Genomic DNA, 20993 nt, shown 5'->3' with positions numbered 1-20993 from the left:
AAATAACTCTTTTGTATACATGCTGTAAGTTTAACGTTTTAACTGGCACATTTATAATATGTAATATTTACATGATTTGGTCATTTCAAGCATATTTTCTCAGGAACATCACAAAGTTCGCTATTAATGACTGACTTAATGAGAGCCGACAACTACTACTTTGGAACAAATTATGATCCAGAACCTTATATTTTTTAGCCTGAACCTAAGGAGGATGAACTCCCAAGTTTTAAAAGCCAAGTGCTTTGCAGATCCAGCATTGCTAAGCAAAAAAAAAAAAAAAAACGAAACAAGAAATACAAAACAATCACTTGCCGAGATGCTGACTGATGGGATATTGATATCTTCCTGTTTGAATGAAGAATGGATGATACTCCTCACGCAAGTAAAACAAAAAACAAGTACTATAAGAGTGTGAGGCATGAATTCTAATCCAGCACAAACATTTAACTACTCTGAGGCGATGCAGCAGCTCAATAGCTGCACAAGCTAATTACCTCTCTCTGATCACGGTGCCACTAAAAGTAGTTCTTCCGCATTAGGGCTTATAATAACAATACTTTCCCTATTACTTCACAGGCAGGTCACGACATGTAAATGGAGTTTTGTCGGTGGTTTTTGGGTGTTTTTATAGGGCTTTATGGGCGCAATGTATTACTCCTATTACCTTTATTGTTAGCCACTGCCGTATTTTACACGTTAGAGTGCCTCAAAAAAGAAAACCATGTTTATGTTTTCTTGTCTTGCATTGAGATTGTGAATGATAGGCCAACAAAATAAAGTGCAGTTCCCCTGTGAAGCAGAAGCTCATTTGTAGGATCGCAACGAAATTGGATTGACTTATTTAGGCTCTTGGAAGTGCAAACATTTGCTTTTTATATACTTTTTACATACAAGGTTTGTCTCAAGGCAAACTATTATGTTAGTTGACAAGAAGGGCTGTAAAATGGTTGTGAAGATCGCTAAAGATGTCGCTTGGAATGTTTATTTATGCCTTTTTTCTCTGTGAGCATCACACTTGTTGCCGACCCCTGATCTAGACCAAAGTGGATCTAATATAGTAGCGAGAGTCCCGTCCAAAGTGGAGCCAGCAGGAAACCATCCCAAGCGGAGGCGGATCAGCAGCACAGAGATGTCCCCAACCGATACACAGGCGAGCGGTCCATCCTGGGTCCCGACTCTGGACGAGCGGTCCATCCTGGGTCCCGACTCTGGACGAGCGGTCCATCCTGGGTCCCGACTCTGGACGAGCGGTCCATCCCGGGTCCCGACTCTGGACGAGCGGTCCATCCCGGGTCCCGACTCTGGACGAGCGGTCCATCCCGGGTCCCGACTCTGGACGAGCGGTCCATCCCGGGTCCCGACTCTGGACGAGCGGTCCATCCCGGGTCCCGACTCTGGACGAGCGGTCCATCCCGGGTCCCGACTCTGGACGAGCGGTCCATCCCGGGTCCCGACTCTGGACGAGCGGTCCATCCCGGGTCCCGACTCTGGACGAGCGGTCCATCCCGGGTCCCGACTCTGGACGAGCGCTCCATCCCGGGTCCCGACTCTGGACGAGCGCTCCATCCCGGGTCCCGACTCTGGACGAGCGCTCCATCCCGGGTCCCGACTCTGGACGAGCGCTCCATCCCGGGTCCCGACTCTGGACGAGCGCTCCATCCCGGGTCCCGACTCTGGACGAGCGCTCCATCCCGGGTCCCGACTCTGGACGAGCGCTCCATCCCGGGTCCCGACTCTGGACGAGCGCTCCATCCCGGGTCCCGACTCTGGACGAGCGCTCCATCCCGGGTCCCGACTCTGGACGAGCGCTCCATCCCGGGTCCCGACTCTGGACGAGCGCTCCATCCCGGGTCCCGACTCTGGACGAGCGCTCCATCCCGGGTCCCGACTCTGGACGAGCGCTCCATCCCGGGTCCCGACTCTGGACGAGCGCTCCATCCCGGGTCCCGACTCTGGACGAGCGGTCCATCCCGGGTCCCGACTCTGGACGAGCGGTCCATCCCGGGTCCCGACTCTGGACGAGCGGTCCATCCCGGGTCCCGACTCTGGACGAGCGGTCCATCCCCGCTCCCGACTCTGGACGAGCGGTCCATCCCCGCTCCCGACTCTGGACGAGCGGTCCATCCCCGCTCCCGACTCTGGACGAGCGGTCCATCCCGGGTCCCGACTCTGGACGAGCGGTCCATCCCGGGTCCCGACTCTGGACGAGCGGTCCATCCCGGGTCCCGACTCTGGACGAGCGGTCCATCCCGGGTCCCGACTCTGGACGAGCGGTCCATCCCGGGTCCCGACTCTGGACGAGCGGTCCATCCCGGGTCCCGACTCTGGACGAGCGGTCCATCCCGGGTCCCGACTCTGGACGAGCGGTCCATCCCGGGTCCCGACTCTGGACGAGCGGTCCATCCCGGGTCCCGACTCTGGACGAGCGGTCCATCCCGGGTCCCGACTCTGGACGAGCGGTCCATCCCGGGTCCCGACTCTGGACGAGCGGTCCATCCCGGGTCCCGACTCTGGACGAGCGGTCCATCCCGGGTCCCGACTCTGGACGAGCGGTCCATCCCGGGTCCCGACTCTGGACGAGCGGTCCATCCCGGGTCCCGACTCTGGACGAGCGGTCCATCCCGGGTCCCGACTCAGGACGAGCGGTCCATCCCGGGTCCCGACTCTGGACGAGCGGTCCATCCCGGGTCCCGACTCTGGACGAGCGGTCCATCCCAGGTCCCGACTCTGGACACCCGGTACTTCATCCATGGCCACCGGACCAGTCCAATCCCACCGTGTTCGTTTGACATCTGACATATTACAGGCGGTTTAGCTCGGTTGGTAGAGTGGCCGTGCCAGCAACCTGAGGGTTGCAGGTTCGATTCCCGCTTCCGCCATCCTAGTCATTGCCGTTGTGTCCTTGGGCAAGACACTTTACCCACCTGCTCCCGGTGCCACCCACACTGGTTTGAATGTAACTTAGATATTGGGTTTCACTATGTAAAGCGCTTTGAGTCACTAGAGAAAAAGCGCTATATAAATATAATTCACTTCACTTCACTTACAAGAGATCTATGTTCTAACTTCCAGCTAAGTTCCTCTCCCGTCTTGCCTCCTTGCCAATCCAGACGCAACGCGGTGGACGCGTTCCGCGTGAACGTGATCCACGCGCGGCAGCAGGTGCGCTCTCCGGTGACCAACATCGCCCGCACCAGCTTCTTCCACGTGAAGCGCTCCAACATCTGGTTGGCGGCCGTCACCAAGCAGAACGTCAACGCCGCCATGGTGTTCGAGTTCCTCTACAAGATGTGCGACGTCATGACGGCCTACTTTGGCAAGATCAGCGAGGAGAACATCAAGAACAACTTTGTGCTCATCTACGAGCTGCTCGACGGTAAGAAGTCCAAACTCCCCGGATCAGATGCATGTTGTCCTACTTTGTCTCTTATTGGAACTTTCATTTTTTGTTTGTTCACACAGAGATTCTGGACTTTGGATACCCCCAGAACTCAGAAACTGGAGCACTGAAGACCTTCATCACTCAGCAAGGCATTAAGGGACAGGTCAGTGTCCTCAATGATCTAAGTTTTCAGCTCTTTTTTTTTTTTATAGTTGTATCTATGGTTCTTATTTCCTTCAGGACTATTTAGGGCCTAATATCTCGATATTTTTAGGCCACGGTATATATCTCGATATTTTGCCTTGGCCTTGAATGAACACTTGATGCATATAATCACAGCAGTATGATGATTCTATGTGTCTACATTAAAACATTCTTCTTCATACTGCATGAATGTATGCTACTTATAAACTTTCATGCAGAGAGAGATATCACAACTAAGTCAATTCACCAAAAGTGTATTTATTAGGGGTGTAACGCTACGTGTATTTGTATCGAGGACCGAGCACCATCGGACGGGGTGCTGATGGCGAGACACAGCTGGCCGGTGATTAGATTTCACAGGTGGTACGTGGTAATCTTATCTGTATTATTTAACAGTAAGCGGCCGGGAGCAGGAGAGGAGAGAGGATACGGACGTGACTGAAAAGTCACGTTCTGGGGTAGAAAGACTTTTGATGAAACCTATGTACGTTAAAACCTTTGTTAAAAACTGCACGCTTAGCTCTTGTGCCGTGTCTACAGTGGAACTGCGAGGAAGCAACTTCCACTGTCACAAATTTCGCTGACGAGAGGCTAGTAAAAGTCTCAAACACCCATTTTTATATTCTTAACAGGAAGTCGTAAACTGGGTAACACAAGGCATATTGACAGAGCTTAAACCATTGTTACTATAACAATATACAAGATTAATATAGGTTGCCTCTCTCTCTTCCCTTTCATCTTTCGGTATTCCTTCTTTTTTCTTTTCTTTTTTTTAAATTTATTTATTTATATTATCTTTCTAGCTATCATTATGTATACGTATCGTTGCATTTGAACAACTTTATTGTTGATAATAGTGGTAATCTATTGGTTTTGTTCATGATCAATAGCGCTTTTTCTATTTGTATTTGTATTGCTCCAGTTTTAGTGTAAAAATGCTCATTGTCGTTACTATATTATTTATTTCACTAACTGCTTATTTGCTATCACTTTTACGATCATATTTGTACATATTCTGTATGTGCTTGTGTTTTTCTATTGTTGTTGTTGTTATTGTTGTATTTGCTGTTGTTGTTTTTGTCTCTCTGTCTAATCCCCCTCTTATCCCCACAATTTCCCCCTCTGTCTTCCTTTTTTTCTCTTTCTATCCCCTCCTGCTCCGGCCCGGCTGCACCAAATGATAATATAAATACATTTAATAAAGTCACATTCAAATAAGACAACAAGAGAAGTATCTTACACTTCTCTTTTGTAAAGTAAATCTGAACAGCCGATATGGGCATTTACATCAACTATATGATTTGCCTGAGAAGCTGGACAGGACAAAAAAAAAAAAAAATTAATTTAAAAAATAACAGGAAGTCGGCCATCTCTTGCCCAAAAGCAGGAGTTGTACTTTTAACAAACTTCTCCAAAGGACTTTGACTAAATCAACCGCGGTTGAAATGACTGATACTTGAGAGATGGGCGAAGATAAATTGCGAAGGAATTTTGTCTGCGTCTTAATATGTGGGCGTGGCTTGGCGCCAAACTTTGATATGATGGTTCACCACAAAATGTTCAACATTTGTACGACAAATTCAGATCTTAATCATAATTGGTTCAAGTGATGATGATGCCACTTGAAGTTCTAGATGTGCCACTAACAATTTGTACCCACTCGTAGTGGGCAGAGCCTGGCGGGAAAAAAAACTTACCTGACTTTAAAGGATCCAATCTCCTTCCAGACTGTTGTAAGGACTTTAAGGTCAGGAACTGATCATGACTAGATGTTTAAAAAGACACTAGGATTGCCCCCTTTTGCTAGAAAACTAAAACAGAGGTAACGTCCTATCACATGCTCCAGTTTTCCCATTTTCACGAATGACGTGACGGCATGCGTCATTCGCCAACTTGTGCAAACCCTGAGGTGCACGAGGGCCCATTCAACGCTGCTTGCAACTTTAAAGGGGAACATTATCACCAGACCTACGTAAGCGTCAATATATACCTTGATGGTGCAGAAAAAAGACCATATATTTTTTTAACCGATTTCCGAACTCTAAATGGGTGATTTTTTGCGAATTAAACACCTTTCTGTTTATCGCGCTGGAGGCGATGACGTCAGAATGTGACGTCGCCGAGGTAACACAGCCGCCATTTTCATTTTCAACACATTACAAACACCGGGTCTCAGCTCTGTTATTTTCCGTTTTTTTGACTATTTTTGGGAACCTTGGAGACATCATGCCTCGTCGGTGTGTTGTCAGAGGGTGTAACAACACTAACAGGGAGGGATTCAAGTTGCACCACTGGCCCGAAGATGCCAAAGTGTCTGCCGCCAGACCCCCATTGAATGTGCCGGAGTGTATCCACATTTTACCGGCGATGCTAAGGCAGACATGGCACAGAGATGTATGGATAACCTGCAGATGCATTTGCAACGATAGTCAACGAAATCACAAAGGTGAGTTTTGTTGATGTTGACTGCCAGGTAATCGATGCTAACATGCTACGCTAATCGATGCTAACATGCTATTTACCGGCGGTGCTAAAGCAGACATGGAACAGAGATGTATGGATAACTTGCAGATGCATTTGCAACTATATTACGTTTCCTTCCACCCACATTTAATGTGAAAAAAACACCAATCGACGGATTTAAGTTGCTCCAGTGTCAAAAGATGCGAAAGTCCTGATCGTTTGGTCCGCACATTTTACCGGTGATGCTAACGCAGCTATTCGGCCATGCTATCTATGGCTATGAATAGCGTCAATAGCTATTCGCTCAATAGCTTCAGTTTCTTCTTCAATACTTTCATACTCCAACCATCCGTTTCAATACATGCGTAATCTGTTGAATCGCTTAAGTCGCTGAAATCCGAGTTTGTATCCGAGCTAAAGTCACTATATCTTGCTGTGGTATTCCCATTGTTTGTTTACATTGGCAGCACTGTGTGACATCACAGGGAAATGGATAGTGGTTTCGAAGATAGCGAAAATAAGGCACGTTAAAGCTTTATTTAGGGATATACCGAGACAGGTAAAATTTAGAAAAAAAATAAAAAAAAAATACAACAAGCCACTGGGAACTGATTTTTATTGTTTTTAACCCTTTTGAAATTGTGATAATGTTCCCATTTCAATTGGAAATATGTTTGTTATTTTTCTCACGTGTCATTTTCTTCCACATGCATTCCTTCCTACATCTGGACTGGATTACCATTTCCTGCTTCAGCACCAGGTAATAAAAACATTCTCTTTTTCCCTCCTTGCCAGCTGCAGCGCACGGCCATCTGCTCTCTTTTCCAGCGTCGCCTTTCAGAGTTGTCTGACGCTAATGAGGTTCCCAATCTTGTCTTCAGACAAAAGAGGAGCAGTCTCAGATCACCAGCCAGGTGACGGGGCAGATCGGCTGGCGTCGCGAGGGCATCAAATATCGTCGCAATGAACTCTTTCTGGATGTGCTGGAGAGCGTCAACCTGCTCATGTCACCGCAAGGTTTGTTTGATAGTCATCAACATATTGCCCCGTTTTGACCAAACCAAAATGTCATTCAAATGTTTGGAGTAGAGTGATAGTAAAATATCTCTCCCCATCAGTCAGAATGTGTTAAAGTGACACTGAGGCATAAGAGTTTGCCTTTAAAATAATCGGTGGTATGGATTGGAAAACCCAAGCTTAAGTCCTTTTTAAAATTGGACAATGAAACAAAATAAAATTGGTATTTTACAAGATTTTATGTTAAAATCAGGCATTCCAAAAATGTGCTATTTGGAGACGCTTGGCCACACTTGGGAAAAGTTTTCACTAAGTCCCTGACACCATGGCTTGTCTTTCAAGACACTTTTGGCATGATTGTTTGAAAAATAAAGACAGAAACTCCAAGGCGCAAAGTTGATGAACTGTTGACATTTAGTCAACATTTTTCTGCTGCGTTCATGACAAAAGCCTGCTTAACAACCAACTAGGACTCATTTTAGTAAATCAAGTCATTCAATTTGCTCAAGTACCATATTTTTCCAAACATAGGGCGCACCAGATCTCCCGTCCAAAGGCAAAACCCAGTAACTAAATTTTGGTCAAAACTGATCTGATAATAATTTTGGAGTTCCTAGGTGATATCCTTTACATTAGTGTATGCGATATTGTAATTTGTTGCGTAAGTAAGCTGTTACGCGCATGACAGGACCTAGCAACTACCACATAACCACGTAGATACAACAGAAAAACCTAGTATCTCAAGGGACAAATCGGAGCTTCTTTGTCGGTCGCCTTATTGTCTTTAATGAGACTTTTGCAGGAATGGGGGCCGACGGTCAAGCTGATTATGTGATGTTATGGCACGAAGGGATATTTGGAAGATTGGCCCAGGACGTTGCAAGCACCTTCATTAAATGTATTGTTCTTGATTCTTCCCCTTGCATACTCTTTTGGGCAGATAACTGTGGAGGTCAAAACAAAAACTGGACGTTGTACACGGCTCTTGCCCAATGTGCAAACGCAGAATGGGGCCCACCCGAGATTGTGATCAAATATCTGGAGAAAGGGCACACGTTCATGAGAGCAGATTCAATCCATGGCTCAATCGGCAAGAAAATGAAAGCTGAAGAAAACATCTATACGTTTGATGACTTTGTAGATCTTTGTAAGACAGCATCAAGATAGATTGGTTTTCCTTTGTTTTCTCAAAATCAGCTAGAAGTGAGTTACTAGGTTTTGCCTTTGGACGGGAGAGATTGTAAGGCACACTGCCGATGAGCGGGTCTAATCAGGTCTATTTATAAAGTGAATCCATCCATCCATTTTCTACCGCCTGTCCCTTATGGGGTGGTGGGTGGTGCTGGAGCCTGTAATATATTTTCTGCATTCAAAACACTTCCTTGTTCCTTACATAACATGTACCTTATTTTTCGGCTTATAAGTCGCTCCGGAGTATATTTCACACCGGCTGAAAATGCATAATAAAGAAGGAAAAAAACATATATACGTCGCACTGGAGTATAAGTCGCATTTTTGGGGGAAATTTATTTGATAAAATCCCACACCAAGAATAGACATTTAAAAGGCAATTTAAAATAAATAAAGAATAGTGAACAACAGGCTGAATAAGTGTACCTTATATGAGGCATAAATAACCAACTGAGAAGGTGCCTGCTATATTAACCTAACATATTATGGTAAGAGTCATTCAAATAACTATAACATATACAACATTCTATACCTTTACCAAACAATCTGTCACTCTTAATCGATAAATCCCATGAAATCTTCTTCCTCGATGTCACTTCTAAACAACTCTGCCAACTCCAGAGGTATGCGCCGCTTCCTCTTGTCCTTTTCTGCTGCATATTTCACTACGTCCAGCTTGTAATCTGCAGTACATGATTTCCTTTTCGGTACCATTTTTGTTCAGCCCTCCTCAGTTTTTATAAGTTACCGCCAACGATGAAATGATCCATTTTAATAGCTACGGCAGTAGCATATAGCAGTTAGCGTTCCATGACCCACAATGCACTTCTGCCATGACCCTCCACTGCCGAATTCTTATTGGTTGACGTGTGTGTGACAAGTGCTGACATTTTCTTTGTCTCTTCCGCGAATTAAATAAATAATATTATTTAATATTGTACGGTAATGTGTTAATAATTTCGCACATAAGTCGCTCCGGAGTATTTATCGCACCCCCGGCCAAACTATGAAAAAAAAAATGCGACTTATAGTGTGGAAAATACGGTAATGGTGATTCTTTAGTAAAAATGTTGTGTAGATTGTTTCACAGAACATCTCAGGGTTTCCCCTAGATCAGTGGTTCTTAACCTGGGTTCGATCGAACCCTCCGCTACGGAGGTCAAGACACACCCGACTCATCATGTAAATAAAAACTTTTCCCTATCGGCATACTAAGGATACGGCAACAGCAGAAGTCACACTGATTTGCAGGTGTGTCATTTGATGGGAGTTCACGCACTGTCTTCATGCACAGTTCATTTTGTGCACCAGTAAAAAAAAAAAACATAACGTTGTCTTGAATTTAAAAAAAACCCAATTCTTTTTCGCTAAAAAAGGGTTCGGTGAATGCGCATATGAAACTGGTGGGGTTCGGTACCTCCAACAAAGTTAAGAACCACTGCCCAAGATTGTCACTATATACATGGCAATGGGGGCTTGGTTAATATGACATCATCATATATATGACACCATGATAATGTTGGATTTTACACGATTTTCTCATGTTACAATCAGGCATTCCAAAAGTGTGCTATTTGGAGACCCTTGGCCACAAGCAAAGTTTTCACTAAGTCCCTGACACCATGTCTTGTCTTTCAAGACATTTTTGGCATGATTGTTTGAAAATTTAAAGACAGGAAAAATAAGCTCCAAGGCACAAAGTTGATGAACTGCTGATATTTAGTCTACATTTTTCTGCAGCGTTCATGACAAAGGCCTGCTTAGCAACCAAATAGTACTGCAGCTAGATTTAGATTAGATTAGATAGTACTTTATTTATTCCGTCAGGAGAGTTCCTTCAGGAAAATTAAAATTTTCAGCACAATCCCATTCAAGATCAGACAAACATTACAGGGAGACAGAACAGGATTGCTGACGGGTCTGCCGGCTTCCAGCGCCCCTTACAAAAAAGATGAGATACAGGTAAACAAGGGGCAGGGGATGGGAGAAAAAAATAGAATATTAAAATAAAATTAAGAAAAATCGGTCTTAGCCTGGGTCCTGGAGAGGGGGTGCAGACTGAGGCCAAGGGAAAAAAAACAACTCATAGCCATAGAAAACGTACACACATCTTACATGTGTGTAAGATGTAAACATCAAAGAACACAGAGGACATTAAAGACATTAAAGCAGCAGATACAAGCAGACACTTCTACATACAGCTAGGAATAAAAAGTAAAAGAAACATATCCACTGTGGGGGCCTCTGCGGTGTTCCACGCCATCGTCCGCTGGGGTGGAGGAGGGAGCATGGCCAGAGCTACGCAATATTTTAGTAAATCAAGCCAATTTGCTCAAGTAACGTATTTTTCGAAACATAGGACGCACTAGATTATAAGGCGCATTGCCGATAGGCAGGTCTATTCAAGCCGTTTTATAAAGTCCATTAAAGGAATAATATTATGATTTATTTTTTTCTACAGTTCCTTGTGGTCTACATCAGGCTTCCCCGAACCTTTTTTCCACCAGGGACCAGGTTAATGTATGAATTATTTTCACGGATCGGCTTCTTGTACGTGTGGCAGACAAAAAGAGCAAAATAATTAGCATGAAAAATGTGCCTTTGGGTACAATTTGGCACATTGACATTTTATATGTCCTTACTATGCATTGTCCAATGTACTATAACAAAGGAGGTGTAATAGCATCTGTTAAAGGGGAACATTATCACAATTTCAAAAGGGTTAAAAACAATGAAAATCAGTTCCCAGTGGCTTGTTTTATTTTTCAAAGTTTTTTTCTAAATTTTACACCTCCCGGAATAGCCCTAAAAAAGCTTTAAAGTTCTTGATTTTCACTATTTGCAATGCGACTGTCCATTTCCCTGTGACGTCATACAGGGCTGCCAATACAAACAACGTGGCGGTTACCACAGCAAGATATAGCGACATTAGCTCGGATTCAGACTCGGATTTCAGCGGTTTAAGCGATTCAACAGATTGATTACGCACGTATTGAAACAGATGGTCGGAGTATGGAGGCAGATAGCGAAAATGAAATTGAAGCTATTGAACGAATAGCCATTGACGCTATTCGGCCATAGTATGGGTGTACTTAATGAAGTGGCCCATAGCATGGCTGCCTTATTAGCATCGCTGGTAAAATGTGCTGACCAAACGATCAGGACTTTCGCATCTTGTGACACTGGAGCAACTTAAATCCGTCGATTGGTAAGTGTTTGTTTCACGTTAAATGTGGGTATCTAGTTTCAAATGTACATACAGCTAGCGTAAATAGCATGTTAGCATCGATTAGGGACGGTGTGGCGCAGTGGGGAGAGTGGCCATGCGCAACCCGAGCGTCCCTGGTTCAATTCCCACCTAGTACCAACCTCGTCACGTCCGTTGTGTCCTGAGCAAGACACTTCACCCTTGCTCCTGATGTGTGCTGGTTGGCGCCTTGCATGGCAGCTCCCTCCATCAGTGTGTGAATGTGTGTGTGAATGGGTAAATGTGGAAGTAGTGTCAAAGCGCTTTGAGTACCTTGAAGGTAGAAAAGCGCTATACAAGTACAACCCATTTATCATTTATTTAGCTGGCAGTCATGCTGCGACCAAATATGTCTGATTAGCACATAAGTCAACATCAACAAAACTCACCTTCGTGAATTTGTTGACTTAATCGTTGCAAATGCATCTGCAGGTTATCCATACATCTCTGTGCCATGTCTGTCTTAGCATCGCCGGTCAAATGTGAAGACACTTTGGTACATTCAATGGGGGTCTGGCAGCAGATTTCTTGCCAGTGGTGCAACTTGAATCCCTCCCTGTTGGTGTTGTTACACCCTCCGACAACACACTGACGAGGCATGATGTCTCCAAGGTTCCAAAAAATAGTTGAAAATACGGAAAACAACAGAGCTGAGATCCGGTGTTTGTAATGTGAAAATGAAAATGGCGGGTGTGTTACCTCGGTGACAACACGTTCTGACGTCATCGCTAAAAGACCGATAAACAGAAAGGTGTTTAATTTGCCAAAATTCACCCATTTAGAATTCGGAAATCGGTTAAAAAAATACATGGTCTTTTTTCTGCAACATCAAGGTATATATTGACGCTTGCATAGGTTTGGTGATAACGTTCCCCTTTAACAGGCTTATTGGTGTGTTTAGTGGGACAGGCCAAAGTTAAGTCGGATAAGATGCGGGATAGTTTATAAATTGTTTCTGTGCGGCCTGGTAGCAAATGCGTCACCGACCGGTACCAGTCCCCGGACCAGTGTTTGGGAACCACTGGTCTACATAACATGTAATGGTGATTGTTTAATAAAAATGTTGCATAGATTGTTTCACAGGCCATCTCAGGGTTGACCCTAGATTGCCACTATATATGTGGCGTGCGTACCTAATGTTGTGGCCCGTCAGTGTGTATTCACACTGGACGTCCGTAAATATCTGATGTACTCTTTCAGGTCAGGTCCTCAGCGCCCACGTGTCAGGCCGAGTCGTGATGAAGAGTTACCTCAGCGGGATGCCCGAGTGCAAATTCGGCATGAACGACAAGATCGTCATCGACAAGCAAGGCAAGGGAGGCGCGTCCGACGATGCTGGGAAGAGGTGAGCGCACCGCAGCAGGTCACAATCGGCCTCGGTGGAGGAGAAAGAAGCATCCTGTATGTCTGTGTGTCGTCTTGTTGTCACTTAACAAGACACAGAATGTACTATTTATTTTGATTTATTTTGTTTCCCCTTTTCCTTTTTTTTTTTGGTTGCATCTCTCCTCTCTGTCCCTGTCTTTCTTTTCTATGTGCTGTACCTCAGTGATTTAGGGGGAGGAAGGTACTGTACTGACAAGTGTCCTCACCCGTACATCTCATACGTACATCTCATGCACTGACGCAAGTCAACACTTCTTGCACCCCTGTGGTTGTTTCCTCTTTTGGTTTTCATCTTCCTGCTTGACCTCTTAACCCTTCACACAACCCCTAACAGGGACTGATTTCCACATCATTAATCTATTGCCATTATTTTATGTCTTCTAGCCAGCTGTTTCAGTGTGTGTTGACTTCATTGTCGCTAGTGTAGTCTGTCCCTCCAGGATTTTGCAACGTCAATTTGCGCAAATTTAACCAATCCCAGCGAATTATGCGTGACCTTCTAATTTAGTCCAATCCATGCAATTTCCCCACACATTTTGGCCAATCCGATTTGTCCCAGCAGCACTCAAAACGCAACTCAACTGTCAAACCAACCAAATGTCTCCCTGCATCGCCCCATGTGTTCGCTTCCTTGTTTACGTTGACAAAGATGCATTCATTCACTTGTTTATTGTTCATCATTCATTACTGAGCACTCTTTTATTTACCAACAAACATCATTGCCATTGACCGCTCTTAATATTCTCACCAAAAGCGGAGGTAAAGCAATGTGTTGGAACTAGGGATGCACCAAAATGAAAATTTGTGGCCGAAGCCGAATAAAATTAAACGCTTGGCCGAATAATGAATGCAGTTTTTCACAATTTTTTTTATATTGCACAAATAGCCTAGAATAAATATTTAGACATGTTTTTCAAATAAAGTAATTTTTTATTGAATATTGACATTTTTTTAATATTCCAGTAGCCTTTGCTTTTCAAGAAAAGCACAAAGTTTTTCATTTATATTAGGCCTTCAAACAAAACATGCATTCCAAAAAAAAAAATAAAGTGGATAAACCAACAACAAATTAATTATTGTCCTTTTAGCAAAAGTCTGCTTAGCCACAGTAGATATGCTAATAATGTAAACAGAAGGCTCAAGTAAATCTCAATTAAGTGTGTGCTTGTAACCTCATACACTTATACAGGTAGCCTACACAACAGGCTAATAATGTCAACAGAGGACCCACTAAATCTCAATAAGTGTGTGCTTGTAGCCTCATACACTTATACAGGTACACAACATATCCCAACGTCACTGCACGTTGGTTGATTGCGTCACCGCGTCAAAAAATTGCATCACACGCAACTATTCGGCCTAGTTTTTAACTCATTCCACCGAAGGCCGAATGTGGCTTTTTTTGCCATATTCGGCCGAATATATTCGGTTACCGATTAATCGGTGCATCCCTAGTTGGAACATCAACAAAGTTTACCGTATTTTTGGGATTATAAATCGCTCCGGAGTATACGCCGAAAATGCATAATAAAGAAGGAAAAAAACATATATACGTCACACTGGAGTATAAGTCGCATTTTTTGGGGAAATTTATTTGATAAAATCCAACACCAAGAATAGACATTTGCAAGGCAATTTAAAATAAATAAAAAATAGTGAACAACAGGCTGAAAAAGTGTACGTTACAGAGGGGCAAAAAAGTATTTAGTCAGCCACCGATTGTGCGAGTTCTCCCACTTAAATTGATGAAAAAGGTCTGTAATTTTCGTCATAAGTACACTTTAACTGTGAGAGACAGAATATATATTAAAAAAAAAATCCAGTAATTCACATTGTAGAAATTTTAAAGATTTTTTTTGTAAATTATGGTGGAAAATAAGTATTTGGTCACTTCAAACAAGGAAGATCTCTGGCTCTCACAGACCTGTAACTTCCTCTTTAAGAAGCTCTTCTGTCCTCCGCTCATTACCTATATTAATGGAACGTGTTTGAACTCGTTATCTGTATAAAAGACACCTGCCCAAAGCCTCAAACAGTCAGACTCCAAACTCCACTACGGCCAAGGCCAAAGAGCTGTCGAAAGACACCATGAAAAGAATTGTAGACCTGCACCAGACTGGGAAGAGTGAATCTACAATAGGAAAGCAGCTTGGTGTTTTGAAAAAATCAACTGTGGGAGCAATTATCAGAAAATGGAGGACATACAAGACCACTGATAATCTCCCTCGATCTGGGGCTCCACGCAAGATCTCATCCCGTGGGGTCAAAATGATTATGAGAACGGTGAGCAAAAATCCCAGAACCACACGGGGGCACCTGGTGAATGACCTGCAGAGAGCTAAGGTTACCATCAGTAACACACTACGCCGACAGAGAATCAAATCCTGGAGTGCCAGACGTGTCCCCCTGCTTAAGCCAGTGCATGTCCAGGCCCGTCTGAAGTTTGCCAGAGAGCACATGGATGATACAACAGAGGATTGGGAGAATGTCATGTGGTCAGATGAAAGCAAAATAGAACTTTTTGGTATAAACTCAACTCGACGTGTTTGGAGGAAGAAGAATACTGAGTTGCATCCCAAGAACACCATACCTACTGTGAAGCATGGGGGTGGAAACATCATGCTTTGGGGCTGTTTTTCTGCTAAGGGGACAGGACGATTGATCCGTGTTAAGGAAAGAAGGAATGGGGCCATGTATCGTGAGATTTTGAGCCAAAACCTCCTTCCATCAGTGAGAGCTTTGAAGATGAAACGTGGCTGGGTCTTCCAGCATGACAATGATCCCAAACACACCGCCCGGGCAACGAAGCAGTGGCTCCGTAAGAAGCATTTGTTGTAACCCCGCCAGTCTCCAGACCTCAACCCCATTGAAAATCTGTGGAGGGAGTTAAAAGTCTGTGTTGCTTGGCGACAGCCCCAAAACATCACTGCTCTCGAGAAGATCTGCATAGAGGAATGGGCCGAAATACCAGCTACAATGTGTGCAAACCTGGTAAAGACTTATAGTAATCGTTTGACCGCTGTTATTGCCAACAAAGGTTATATTACAAAGTATTGAGTTGAATTTTTGTTATTCACCAAATACTTATTTTCTACCATAATTTACAAATATATTCTTTAAAATTCCTACAATGTGAATTCCTGGATTTTTTTTGTTCACATTCTGTCTCTCACAGTTGAAGTGTACCTATGATGAAAATTACAGACCTCTGTCATCATTTTAAGTGGGAGAACTTGCACAATCGCTGGCTGACTAAATACTTTTTTGCCCCACTGTATATGAGGCATAAATAACCAACTGAGAAGGTGCCTGGTATGTTAACCTAACATATTATGGTAAGAGTCATTCAAATAACTATAACATATAGAACATGCTGTACCTTTACCAAACAATCCGTCACTCTTAATCGATAAATCCCATGAAATCTTCTTCCTCCATGTCGCTTCTAAACAACTCTGCCAACTCCAAAGGTATGCGCCGCTTCCTCTTGTCGTTTTCTGCTGCATATTTCACTACGTCCAGCTTGTAATCTGCAGTACATGACTTCCTTTGCCATTTTTGTTCATTCCTTCTCAGCTTTTATAAGTTAAAGCCAACGATGAAATTATCCATTTTAATAGCTACGGCAGTAGCATATAGCAGTTAGCATTCTATGACCCACAATGCACTTCTGCCATGACCCTCCCCCACCGAATTCTTATTGGTTGACGTGTGTGTGACGCTTGCTGACATTTTCTTCGTCTCTTCCACGAATAAGATAATATTTGATATTGTGTAATCTGCAGTACATGACTTCCTTTTCGGTGCCATTTTTGTTCAGCCCTTCTCAGTTTTTTTAAGCTACTATCAATGATGAAATGATAAATTTTAATAGCTACGGCAGTAGCATATAGCATATAGCAGTTAGCATTCAATGACCCACAATGCACTTCTGCTATGACCCTCCCCCGCCGAATTCATATTGGTCGACGTGAGTGTGACGATTGCTGACATTTTCTTCGCCTCTTCCGCGAATGAGATAAATAATATTATTTGATATTTTACGGTAATGTGTTAATAATTTCTCACACAAGTCGTTACGGAGTATATGTCGCACCCAAATTTTGAAAAAAAACTGCAACTTATAGTCCGAAAAGTACGGACTTCAAAACAGGATGTGCACGGAAGGATAATATGGCAGGGGTTTCAAACTCATTTTCATGGAGGGCCACATCGCAGTAAGAGGGCCGTTTTTTTAAAATAAATTGTAATCTGTGATAAATCATGATTAATCGAAATGCATATGCATTTTAATTATTTTTTTATGTATACATATGGCTTTAACATCATAAATAAAGGTGACAAGCAGATATTTAACAATCTGTTTTTATCTCACAAAAATAGTTTTGCAATACAGTATATAATAATATAATTGGCATGATCAAATATTATTCAGATCACATAATGCATTTTTTTTCCTGTCAAAACTGAAAGAACGTATGCATTTAGTAATAAAAGTTTTATTGAAACCCATTTTTCCCAGGCTACGTGGGCCACATAAAATGATGTAGCGGGCCAGAACTGGCCACCGGACCTTGAATTTGACACTGGTGCGATAAGGCATCATAATAACAAAATAAAACAGCCTTTGGTGCCGTTTGTTTAACAAACTATGCACGCATGTTTGAATTGGTCACATGTGTAGACAGTAAGCATGCCAGCAGATGGCGTACACTGTTGGTTAAGCTATTTAGGAAATAAACTAAACACAAATTTACGCTGCACGATTATTCTACATTGGATCGTTATTGTGGTTTTGATTAGTGTGGAAAATGTCCCCATTTTTCTCCGCTGTCAGTGGCACATGAGCAAAGGCGTACAAAGTAACAAATATGAGGAGAAAAAATATGATAAGAAAGCCAAATGAGCCGTTGTAGGAATATTTCATTTTGAACCAGGGTGGGCAATATGAGCCCATCAACACAGGCAAACGAGCGAGAATGCCGTGGTTACATGATCGCAACAAAAAGGCGACCCAAAGTAGACTTTCCCACTGGAAAAAAATGAACTTGAAGATATTCCATAGAAATTTAAGTTCAACATTTGTTGATGGAAGTCAATTTATATAATTACATTTTTTTTTTTTAACAACAAATTTAGAGAAGACAAATGTCTGTGGGCCGGTATATCCATTTTTATGAACACTAATACAAAACCTCACAATAATGTCTGATTGAATGCTAAAAACGTAATGACAGACCGCCTTAAAAATGGAATGGAATTTTTTGCATTTTTTTACTGAATGAGACACCCAGTATGTACATGAAAATAAAGAAACAAACAATCGGAAAATCCCCGTTACTGAGGTGGTTAACCATGATGCGTGCAGTTTATCAAAGCAACAAACAAACAATCGGAAAATTCCTGTCGTATCAATTCCTAGATATGGTCGTAACTATACTAAATGCACTGGGCATAATAAACACAACATTATTAATATTGCTACTACGGATAATTTGATCAAAAACTCCCTAAAACAGCCCACTACCTATAATATAGGTTTTTTAAACATAAGATCATTGTCTCCCAAAACGTTATTAGTTAATGATATTATCAGAGACAACAATCTTAACGTCATCGGTCTCAGCGAAACCTGGCTTAAACCAAACGACTTTTTTGCGCTAAATGAGGCATGTCCTCCTAATTTTACACATGCGCATATTGCCCGTCCGCTTAAAAGGGGTGGGGGGGTCGCACTAATATACAACGAAAACTTTAACCTTAGTCCTAACATAAATAATAAATATAAATCGTTTGAGGTGCTTACTATGAAGTCTGTCACACCGCTGCCTCTACACCTGGCTGTTATCTACCGCCCCCCAGGGCCCTATTCGGACTTTATCAATGAATTCTCAGAGTTCGTTGCTGATCTAGTGACACACGCCGATAATATAATCATAATGGGGGACTTTAATATCCATATGAATACCCCATCGGACCCACCGTGCGTAGCGCTCCAGACTGTAATTGATAGCTGTGGTCTCACACAAATAATAAATGAACCCACGCATCGCAACGGTAATACGATAGACCTAGTGCTTGTCAGGGGCATCACCGTCTCCAAAGTTACGATACTCCCGTATACTAAAGTATTGTCCGATCATTACCTTATAAAATTTGAGGTTCAGACGCATGTTCGTCAAACTAATAATAATAACTGCTATAGCAGCCGCAACATTAATACGGCCACAACGACAACTCTTGCTGACCTACTGCCCTCGGTTATGGCACCATTCCCAAAGTATGTGGGCTCTATTGATAACCTCACTAACAACTTTAACGACACCCTGCGCGAAACCATTGATAACATAGCACCGCTAAAGTTAAAAAAGGCTCCAAAAAAGCGCACCCCGTGGTTTACAGAAGAAACTAGAGCTCAGAAATTATTATGTAGAAAGCTGGAACGCAAATGGCGCACAACTAAACTTGAGGTGCACCATCAAGCATGGAGTGATGGTTTAATAACTTATAAACGCATGCTTACCTTAGCTAAAGCTAAATATTACTCAAATCTCATCCACCGTAATAAAAACGATCCTAAATTTTTGTTTAGTACGGTAGCATCGCTAACCCAACAAGGGACCCCTTCCAGTAGCTCAACCCACTCAGCTGATGACTTTATGCAATTCTTTAGTAAGAAAATTGAAGTCATTAGAAAGGAGATTAAAGACAATGCGTCCCAGCTACAACGGGGTTCTATTAACACTGATACGATGGTATATACGGCGGATACTGCCCTCCAAAATAGTTTCTCTCGTTTTGAGGAAATAACATTAGAGGAATTGTTACAACGTGTAAATGGAATAAAACAGACAACATGTTTACTTGACCCTCTTCCTGGGAAACTGATCAAGGAGCTCTTTGTATTATTAGGTCCATCAGTGCTAAATATTATAAACTTATCACTCTCCTCGGGCACTGTTCCCCTAGCATTCAAAAAAGCGGTTATTCATCCTCTTCTTAAAAGACCTAACCTCGATCCTGACCTCATGGTAAACTACCGACCGGTGTCTCACCTTCCCTTTATTTCAAAAATCCTTGAAAAAATTGTTGCGGAGCAGTTAAATGAACACTTAGCGTCTAACAATCTATGTGAAACCTTTCAATCCGGTTTCAGAGCAAATCACTCCACGGAGACAGCCCTCGCAAAAATGACTAATGATCTATTGCTAACGATGGATTCTGATGCGTCATCTATGTTGCTGCTCCTCGATCTTAGCGCTGCTTTCGATACCGTCGATCATAATATTTTATTAGAACGTATCAAAACACGAATTGGTATGTCAGACTTAGCCCTGTCTTGGTTTAACTCTTATCTTACTGATAGGATGCAGTGTGTCTCCCATAACAATGTGACCTCGGACTACGTTAAGGTAACGTGTGGAGTTCCCCAGGGTTCGGTCCTTGGCCCTGCACTCTTCAGCATCTACATGCTGCCGCTAGGTGACATCATACGCAAATACGGTGTTAGCTTTCACTGTTATGCTGATGACACCCAACTCTACATGCCCCTAAAGCTGACCAACACACCGGATTGTAGTCAGCTGGAGGCGTGTCTTAATGAAATTAAACAATGGATGTCCGCTAACTTTTTGCAACTCAACGCCAAAAAAACGGAAATGCTGATTATCGGTCCTGCTAGACACCAAACTCTATTTAATAATACAACTCTAACATTTGACAACCAAACAATTAAACAAGGCGACACGGTAAAGAATCTGGGTATTATCTTCGACCCAACTCTCTCCTTTGAGGCACACATTAAAAGCGTTACTAAAACGGCCTTCTTTCATCTCCGTAATATCGCTAAAATTCGCTCCATTCTGTCCACTAAAGACGCTGAGATCATTATCCATGCGTTTGTTACGTCTCGCCTCGACTACTGTAACGTATTATTTTCGGGTCTCCCCATGTCTAGCATTAAAAGATTACAGTTGGTACAAAATGCGGCTGCTAGACTTTTGAGAAGAACAAGAAAGTTTGATCACATTACGCCTGTACTGGCTCACCTGCACTGGCTTCCTGTGCACTTAAGATGTGACTTTAAGGTTTTACTACTTA

General features: G+C 43.0%; 1 protein-coding gene across 1 annotated transcript in view; it reads left to right on the top strand.

Moving 5' to 3' along the window:
- The window catches only part of LOC133568060 (AP-2 complex subunit mu-A-like), a 50032-nt gene that overhangs the window by 18112 nt on the left and 10927 nt on the right, over positions 1 to 20993 (top strand). The window contains exons 3-8 of the mRNA XM_061919767.1: positions 3114 to 3379; positions 3466 to 3548; positions 6807 to 6812; positions 6934 to 7069; positions 12708 to 12852; positions 13057 to 13074. Of these exons, the coding sequence (XP_061775751.1) occupies positions 3114 to 3379; positions 3466 to 3548; positions 6807 to 6812; positions 6934 to 7069; positions 12708 to 12852; positions 13057 to 13074 (654 nt within the window). The remainder of the gene's footprint in view (positions 1 to 3113; positions 3380 to 3465; positions 3549 to 6806; positions 6813 to 6933; positions 7070 to 12707; positions 12853 to 13056; positions 13075 to 20993) is intronic.

This window comes from Nerophis ophidion, linkage group LG14, assembly GCF_033978795.1.
Source record: "Nerophis ophidion isolate RoL-2023_Sa linkage group LG14, RoL_Noph_v1.0, whole genome shotgun sequence".
Classification (NCBI taxonomy): Eukaryota; Metazoa; Chordata; class Actinopteri; order Syngnathiformes; family Syngnathidae; genus Nerophis; species Nerophis ophidion.
Note: the sequence above shows the minus strand (reverse complement) of the source record. Positions and strands in the feature narration are given on the sequence as shown.